Source organism: Camellia sinensis, chromosome 5 (assembly GCF_055761805.1).
Source record: "Camellia sinensis isolate YWXY chromosome 5, ASM5576180v1, whole genome shotgun sequence".
Lineage (NCBI taxonomy): Eukaryota > Viridiplantae > Streptophyta > Magnoliopsida > Ericales > Theaceae > Camellia > Camellia sinensis.
The window spans coordinates 101,859,768-101,869,088 of record NC_138965.1 but is presented as its reverse complement, the minus strand read 5'-3'; the positions used below and the strand labels follow the sequence as shown (position 1 = coordinate 101,869,088).

The following is a 9,321-nucleotide window of genomic DNA, read 5'->3' as shown; positions in this document are numbered from 1 at the left end:
AAATATAAAACTGAAAGCCACCGAGGCTCACAGAATCAACAAATCAAATCCTCCACAAAATCTACAAAAGCCAAAACATCAGGATTAACCGAACGTGTCACCCAACTATACAAAACCATAAGCACGCATCTTTCTAACCAAGGAACCTAATGAGCTACCCCTGGAAAACACGCCTATTACGCTCCAACCAAACCATCCATAGAAGACAATGAGAGGCAAGCATCCACGCCTTCTGACGCCACCGCCAAACACGACCCCAACCCAACGCTGTAGAACAGCCTTGACTAAATTCGGCTGCACCCAAACCAAGCCAAAGGTCGCAACAACAAGCATCCAAAGACGAAAAACAACCAGACAATGAACCAACAAATGATCCACAGACTCCGCATCACCACAGCACAAGCAACACCAATTGACCAAAATATGGCCACGACGAATCAAAGTATCCAAAGTCAAAATGCATCCCAACATTGCCATCCACACGAAAAAGGACACCTTGGACGGCGTACGTGACACCCAAACACATTGCCAAGGGAAAACAACAGCCTCCTCATGAACAAGAACATTATAAAATGAGGAAAGAGAAAACTTTCCTTTTTCCCTAGGGCAATCCCATTCCAAAGCATCCAATCCCAACCCGTCAACACGCGACTCATATAAAAAACCCAACTCCAGCAGCTGGTCTTGCTCCCAATCCTGTACATTACAACACAAGTGCACATTCCAAAACGTTGAATCCCCTCACCTAGACCGCACAGCATCCACCATCACCTCCGTATTAACGGCAATTCCAAAAATCAAAGGGAACCACACTTCCAAGGAAAGGTAACCACACCACCTATCCCGCCAAAACCGAACTCTATCCCCCACTCCTACCTTCAATTTGACCCTCCTCCAGAACTCCTCCCACCCCAACCAAATCCCTTTCCATAGACCATAGCCATGTGATTAGACCACCTGCCCAGAACTCCACCCTTTCCTCCCCTCACCTCACCAAATTTTGCCACCACCATCCTCCTCCAAAGATGGTCTCTCCTCGCCACAAAACGCCGCAACCATTTTCCCAACAAAGCCACATTAAACATAACCAACCTCTGAATCCCCAGACATCCATTGACCCTGGGACGACAAATCCGATCCCAAGCCACCAGATGATGAGAACCCTCCTCCCCATTGCCCCATAGAAAATCCCTCTACAACTTCTCAATCCGCTTTGTCATTGACACCGAAATGACATGAACAGACATAAAGTAAGTTGGAATGCTAGATAAGACACTCTTAATCAACGTGAGTCTGCCAACTTTTGATAAATACTGCCACTTCCACACAGCCAACTGCCGCTGCACACGCTTCACCACCCCATCCCAAACCCCCTTCGCCTTGAAGGACGCCCCGAGAGGTAACCCCAAATATGAGACTGCCAGAGATGTCATCTTACACCCCAGAATAGCTGCCAACACCGATGTCCTCTCCACCCCGCCCACTGGAATCAGTTCTGACTTTGCTAGATTCACTCGAATGTCTGAAACTGCCTAAAAAAAAAACAACACACACCTCAAGTGGCCAATCTAAGCAACATCTGCACCACAAAAAATAAGCGCATCGTCCGCATAAAACAAATGGGAAATCGTCAGAGGTACTGTATCCACTCCCACAACCTGCAACAGGCCCCCTTGCATTGCTTGAGACAGCAAACACCCCATCGCCTCCATCACCAAAATGAACAACAAAAGAGATAATGGATTCCCTTGTTGTAACCCTCTATAAGTAGGAAAGAAACCCGCTAGAGACCCATTAACAAGGACTGACATCCGCACCATAGATATACAAAAATGAATCCACCTCCTCCATCAATCCCTAAAACCTAATATGTGCAACATATACAATAAAAACTTCCAATTGACCTTATCATAAGCCTTCTCTATATCAAGTTTGTAGATAAGCCGCTCTTGCCCTTGCCGAAGTCTAGAGTCCACACATTCATTCGCCATTAGAATCGCATCTAGAATTTGCCGACCACCCACAAAAGCATTCTGAGACTCGAAAACCACCCATTCCAACACACTTCGTAACCAATTCGCAAACACTTTTGCCAAAAGCTTATACACACTACCCAATAGACTAATAGGCTGAAAGTCCTCAATATCCGCAGCCCCACCCTTCTTTGGGATCAAAGCAATAAACGTGGCACTGAGGCTGTGCTTAAACTCCCTTGACTGATGAAACTGCTAAAACATAGCCATCTTATCTGCCTTCACCACCCCCCAACATTGCTAAAAAAAGGCTATCGAAAAGCCATCTAGACCCGGCGCCTTATCCCCAGGCATACTCCGTAAAGCCTCAAACACCTCATCTTCGGCAAAAGGTCGTTCCAACAAGCAACTATCCGCCTCTAAAATAGTATCAAAAATAACACCATTCAGGCCTGGTCTCCACACCTCCCCTTTATCCTGAAATAAACGCTCGTAGAAACTCACAATCCCTGTCGTAATCTCCTCGGACGATGACAGCTCCACACCATTTGCTCGCAATCTGCCTATCTGGTTCACCCATCGATGAGCATTTGCCAAACGGTGGAAAAACTTTGCGTTTCGATCCCCATCCTTGAGCCACAAGCATCTAGATTTCTGCCGAAAACTAATCTCCTCCATACGAACAATGTAACCAAATTTCGCGTGGGCCCCATCTCAACGAGCAAGATCTGCCTCAGACAATCCCCCCACAGCCTCTATCACATCCAACTCCTGCAACACAGCGAGCTCATTGACCTTCTGGACCTTCAAACGCTCAAACACTTCCCTATTCCACGTCTTCAAATTGAACTTGAGAAGTTTTAGTTTCTGTGCCAGGCGATAACTCGGCAAGCCTGAAACAAAATAACTGTCCCATCAACCCTTCACTCACTCCTTAAAACCCTTAGATTGCAACCACATATTCTCAAACCGAAACGGCGCCGGTCACCTCCTGATTCCCCCACTATCCAATAAAACTGGTCAATGATCTGTTACTGGACGGGACAACCAAATTTGAGTCACCTGAGAGAAATGCTCCTTCCACTCCCCTGTTACCAAGAATCTATCAAGCCGAGACATTGCTCCTCCCCCCTAGACCACGTATAGGCACCACCCTACAACGGCAAATCGACCAATGCCATATCATCAATAAACGAAGAGAACGCCCACATAGAAACCACCACCGAAGTTGCCCCCAACTTCTCCTCTAGACTCCTTACCACATTAAAGTCACCACCTACACACCATGGAACCCCCCACCGATAAGCAATGCATTACAGCTCCTCCCAAAAACTTAGCTACTCCTCTCCATGAACCGGCCCATATACCCCCGTAAAAGCCCATTAGAAATCGTCCTCAACACACTGAAATAAGCAAGAAATCGAAAAAGCCCGCACATCTTCCTCCTCTTTGACCACCACCCTCCTCTCCCAACAAAGAACTCCCCCTGCCACCGCTAGAGCCAGCAAATACGTCCAATCCACAAACCGACCACCTCATAACTCCCTAAGAATCTCCCCCCTAAACACTCCATCTTAGTCTCTTGAAGACACACCACATTTGACCGCGCACTATGGGACACAAACTTTACCAACCCTCTCTTGCCCCTATCATTTAATCCATGAAAATTTTTAATTGCATTGCATCAACAACTAATTTCCAAGACCCTTTCTAGTGCCCCGCCCATTCCCTCCCTTTTTCCGATCATAATTTATGGAACTCTCTAGTTTCCGTAATTCCCGAACACTCTTTCCATCGTGTGTCATAGGCTTCACCACATCCCCAATAGGAGCCCCATCCCTCCATGAGTCCTCTATTGCAGAAAAAATTTCAGTGCCTCTCCCTTATGCCCTTCGAAAGAAACCCCCAAAAATTGGCTCACCTCATTGATATGAGAAAGGACCCAATGCAAAACCTCCATTGGGCTCGGACATCCCTCAGTCTAAAACTCTATTTCTGTCACCGATACATCATCCTCCTCCCTAACATCCACCCCAACTTCCTCGTTACAGGGTACCTCTGGTCGAACCACCAAAGCCAGCTCATCTGCCACGTCAGCCAGGCGACATTTCGTCTGCGTGTCCACTGCTTCACCCCTATCCTTGAAACCCCCCTCATCATGGCTCTGCCCCTCCGTCATGGCACCAACTTGATGCAACCGAGCATGATACGACCGCGAACCAGTGACGGTAGAACCCGACGACAGGGACATGCCCACTGGCCGACCACCGACAACTCTCTCGTGAAGTGGAGTATCTTCCACCGACACCCCCAAAGCATTGACAATCGGACAGCACCCAACCTTGTCGCGCATCAACGCAAAGACCCGACTGAGATCCGGGTTGGTGTTACTAAGCTTGCCTGAAGCACTACCGCCTGGGTTAGGCTGTGCGAACTCTTGCACCATAAGGCCCACCTCACTTTCCACATAGCCCAGACCCTTGGCAGCATCTGTTAGGCCCCGCTTGTGCTTGCCCACTAGATTAACAATGTTTTGGGTGTTGTCAGGGCCCAGATGTGTGACCTTAAAACCCCCTTTAAAGCCCACGCCCTTCCCTACATGGAAGCGAGGCCGATACCAAGAAACCCTAGATACATTCTTCCTCTCAAATCTTTGCAAATATTCCTTCACCCCCAAGATCTTCAGGAATCCTTGATTTGGTTGGCGTGAATCATGCCCTACCCTTCCCAATCAAAGATCCGACTCTGCCGCAAAAGGCAGCGCTACAAGCTCCACCGTTGGCCCGTTCTCCACCCACACTGGCACCGAATAATTCCACGACCCCCATTGAATGGAAACTCGTGATGCTGTGTAAATTAACAATGATAAATTTTGTTTTAAAAATTAAAGGTGGGTGTCTTAATAGATTATAAAAATGAGGCAAATGTTTTCATTGAAGCTTTAACCATTATTTCGAGTAGTAAGGTAATCCAATGTAATATTTTTCAATAGTACAAAAAGAGACCTCAATCAGTCCTCAGAAAAACACATACAACTGAGTAGAGATAAAAAGGTGATCAAATCACATTAATGCTTCATCTTTCAATAATTTCTCACCAAAAATACCCATAGATTTCCCTTATCCAAAAGTAGAAAAGGGAAAATCAACACTTAGCTTCCAAACTTTGAATATTCTGCTGGTTTTAAATAGCCAAACACTGTTTAAAGGGATAAATGAAACACAGTCAAGTTTGAAAAAGACAATTTAGGAGACAATGATTAAAACCAAAACAATGTGCTTGTTTTATATGTCTAGGATAAATATGAGAATGTTTTATTTGGCCACCTCAAGTTTGGAAAAGCCCTTGTGAAATAGAGGTTACATAACTAACTTCAAGCAGTCCCATCATAACCATTATGAAAATGGCATAATAAACAATCTTAACATATCCAGACGAATACACAATAAGGAACAGTGCACAAACACTATAGCCCATGATCATTCAAGGTTAAAATATTGGGAAACAAAAGAAAATCTGAATGCTTACATGGAATGAGGCAAATAAAATTTACAATTTTTTTTTTTTTCTTGATAGGGCTAAAACTTATAGGTTGTATAGTTATTAAAACATCACAGAAAATTAAGGCACCTTTTTCACATTTTATCATATGACATATGATTTTAACACCACACTCACTCTCCTTTGGGAGCTCTCAACGCAACATTTGTTTGGCTTCACAAATCTCAACTTCCCAGCCTTCATGACAGAAATAGCATCACAGTCCTGAAAATTTTGGACAGACAAGAAGGATGTGAATTGAAAATGAAAATAAACATATTGATAAGAAAAATATTTGAGTATAACATAGAGGAATGAAATTGAAGTTGGAGAAGAGAGTGTGATCGTCGACTCCACATTTCATTAAAAAAACAAAAATTTAAATCACCACAAGCATGGAAACTACAATCCAACGAACAAGGGCTAACATAGTTGGCCAAAACCCTTCCACCTCCTTACTAGGAGGTCAAGGGTTTAAGTCTTGCCATAGGCAAGACTCCCCCTAACCCAGGCAACAACCTCAAATGTACCAAAAAAACTACTACCCAACAAGAAATTCGCAAGAAATTTGAGTGATTAAGAGCAATGAAACCAAATGAATTCATGACCAAATTGAAGTTAGAGAAGAGAGTGTGATCGGTGACTCCACACTTCATCATTAATGATGTGTTTGATTGGGGGATTGGAGGAGAACTTTGGAAAGGGAAATGAAAAAGGTAGTTGAAATGTAAATAAAATATACCTATATTTCACCTAGTTTCACACACTTTTTTTCCAATCTCTTTCCAAATCTCTCCCCAAATCTCCCAACCAAACACAACGTAAAGAAAATAAATTTAAATCACTACAAGCATGAAGATTACTACCCAACCAACAAGGGCTAGCAAAGTTGGCAAAAAACCTTGCACCTTACCGCCTCCCCCATTCTATGGCCTCCGATGTACCCAAAAAACTACTACCCAACAAGAAATTTGAGTGATTGAGAGCAATGAAACCAAATAAATTCACGACCAAGTTAGGAATTGTATATTTGTGAAGACCAAATAAACAAAATCACTATCTTCACAACCCTTTTTTTTCTTTTCATTTTTTCCTTGCGTGACTCATTTTCTTAGCCAAAGAAAAAAAAAGGGTAATTTGCACCAAATCCAACAAAACAACACACACACACACAAGTAAGAATAAAACAAACCTGATGGAGACCACCCCCAAGCTTGATGGTTTGATTAGCCATACTTGAGAGGTCAAGAACCACATCCCCTGGAACCTAAACACATTCAAAAACACATATATATTTATATCCACATATAAATATATATAAATTGTACATACAATACAGAGAAATTAATGTAACTACTCACAACAGATTGATCGACAAAACTGGATGGCGAATTCGACAGATTAGCTTCCATCTCGAGAACAAACACTCGAAAATATATATATATATATATATATGGGTTTTTGTTTACTCTATGCAATGTTCTATCAAATCATAAGATTCACTGTATATAATATTGAATTGTGAAGCAAAGAAGAGACTTGATTGGATCTTCTACAGCTATATTTTTGCTACGAGTCGGAATTGAAATAAATATGAAGAGAGAGAGAGAGAGGGAGAGAGAGTAGAAATCTGTAAGACACAGTATAGATGCAGGGCTAGGGTTTTTGTTCTTCCAGATCATCTGCCGTGTTTTTTTACGGTTCTTCCTACGGCGGTCCAAAACAACATCGTTTTGGACCTCTTTTTTTTTTTTTTCTTCTTCTTCTTCCCTTCTTCTCTCGTCTTCTTTTTCTTTTCAGCCTCTCTTTCGTTTTTGAACCTACCCCCTCTCAGAGAGACGAACAAAGGCCACAAACGGAATCACCTCTTCTTTTCGGGTTGATGAAAGTATTCATCTAATTCATCATCTACTACACTGTCTTCTTGATCGAACAAGTGGAAGAACGGTCGGTCCGTTCTTTTCCCCCATTAACATCTTCAAAGCTAACCATGGACCTTGAATCTAATACACAGACAAACAAAACAATATTTAGACCATTTTGCAACCAAAACTATACATGTTAAAAAGTTAATAACCATTTTTTGACATGCTTATGGAATCTGAGGACTTTTTGAAACATTGAGTTTTGTATAAATCTAATAATATATATATATATATATATAATATAATATATTAAAAGAAAAAAAAAACAGAACCAGAAATCACAAAATCACAAATTGCTCAGATCAACCAAAAAATTATTGAATTTAGAAGTCAACTTTGACTAGAACAGTCCTTCAATTTTCCTAGAACACAAACAAACACAAAGTTAAATCATAATTTCTTTATGAAAATTAAGAATAAAAAATAGGGAAATGAATTGATTTTGCTTGTTAGATATGAATTAAGAAAACCCCCAAAGAAAATTCAGGTGTAAATAATGAATCAACAAGCAGAGCAAACAATCAAAAGTACCATAAGAGAGAACTCAGTCTGAGATGAGAAAGAGGAGAGGAAGACAGCATCAACAAAGAGATGAGATGAGAGTGAGAGACAATGAACTGAATGAGTGAGGCGTGAATTAGGTTACATTTTAGTTTTTATATGAGATAAGAAATTATATTGTGTAGGAAGGTATATAGTATAAATATAGATTATTTCTAGATGGTCCGGATCGGTTCCAATCAGGAACCGATCCGTGGCCTACGGATTTTGAAATTTCCAATCCTGAACCAAACTACGGATTTAAAAAACCAATCCAAACCTATCAAATTGGACTGAACCGGATCGGATTACGGATTTTATGGATTCCTTGGTCAGCCCTAAGTGGAACCTCTTTTTCAAGTTCTTTATCCTTAATATCGTATGCTTTGTTTTGGCATGTTCACCCACTGCATATTTCCAATAATGATGTTACTATAGACAAAACATGCAATTTGGACTTTATTGCGGGCCTCTCTTTTGCAGTGGTTAAAACGGAGATGAGCACACTTACTACGGGCTCAACAGGGGATTCCTGTTTCAGAATATGGGGTAAGTTCTATTGATATCATTTTTGAGTTTGCTATTGACTAAGAATAAGGTAGTTCGAGGATAATATTGAAAGGAAAAGAGTGTCTTTTTGAGTCATGTAAGTATCGTAGTAAGGACGATCTTTAAATTTTGAGCAAGAGAGAAAAGGAAAATTGAACTTCTCGTATGAATTTTGAGTCTTCAACTAATACATTGGAGCTACTTCATGTTGGAAGTGAAATTGCTTAGAAGTTTAAAGAAGCTATATCTTTTATGGACACTATGTGTCTTCCTCGAGTATTAACCAAAACAAAGAGTCCCAAAAATTTGGGAAGTCATCATAGCAAAACATTTGCATTTCATAAAAAATGCCTAGTTTTTGTACTTTGGCATACTGCATACATAAAGACTAATACGAATGCAATGTTTTTTGCCTTTTTTTCAATGTAATGTGTACTAGAAGTCCATATTATTGTGTTATGTTTGTGAGTTTCATTTATTTCATATTTTGTAATGTCTTTTGTGATGTTATGGCCTACCATGTTTGAGGTAGCTCAATCTAGTTGATTATCTAATTTTTAATCCCATACTTGTAGTAAGCTTTCTATAATTACGTAATTTTCCTGCTTAGAAATGATTGTTCAAGAGGTTTAAGCAAATTTTGTTCCTCAGATCATATACCATAAAGCATATTTCGCCTCTTTTCAGGTGTTGGTTGACATGATTCAAGTACCGAATTGGGCATTTGAAGCTGCTGGCCAAGAAATGAGAGGCATGGGCCAAGAGGCATCATACCAGCCCGGACTATACTTGAC

At 41.3% G+C, this 9,321-nt stretch overlaps 1 protein-coding gene and 1 long non-coding RNA gene across 2 annotated transcripts; both read right to left on the bottom strand.

The window, feature by feature from the left end:
• Positions 1-1,193: 1,193 nt before the first annotated feature.
• LOC145791569 (uncharacterized) lies at positions 1,194-1,820 on the bottom strand. Its single transcript, XM_082871934.1, has 2 exons — positions 1,641-1,820; positions 1,194-1,532 (listed from the first exon to the last, which is right to left on the bottom strand). Exons 1-2 carry the CDS (start codon positions 1,818-1,820, stop codon positions 1,194-1,196), a joined length of 519 nt encoding a protein of 172 aa, XP_082728060.1.
• A 3,738-nt stretch (positions 1,821-5,558) lies between these two features.
• Positions 5,559-7,179, bottom strand: LOC145790764 (uncharacterized). Its single transcript, XR_014329916.1, has 3 exons — positions 6,875-7,179; positions 6,706-6,780; positions 5,559-5,738 (listed from the first exon to the last, which is right to left on the bottom strand). It is a non-coding gene; the product is annotated as an uncharacterized LOC145790764 (long non-coding RNA).
• Between the last annotated feature and the right edge of the window lie 2,142 nt (positions 7,180-9,321).

What these genes read in the sequence shown, in the direction of transcription:
- LOC145791569 (XM_082871934.1), bottom strand. Translation starts at nt 1,820, where the DNA reads ATGGTGCGGATGTCAGTCCTTGTTAATGGGTCTCTAGCGGGTTTCTTT. An exon ending in AGGTTGTGGGAGTGGATACA is followed by an intron (nt 1,533 to 1,640) that starts GTACCTCTGACG and finishes TTTTTTTTTTAG; the next exon opens with GCAGTTTCAGACATTCGAGT.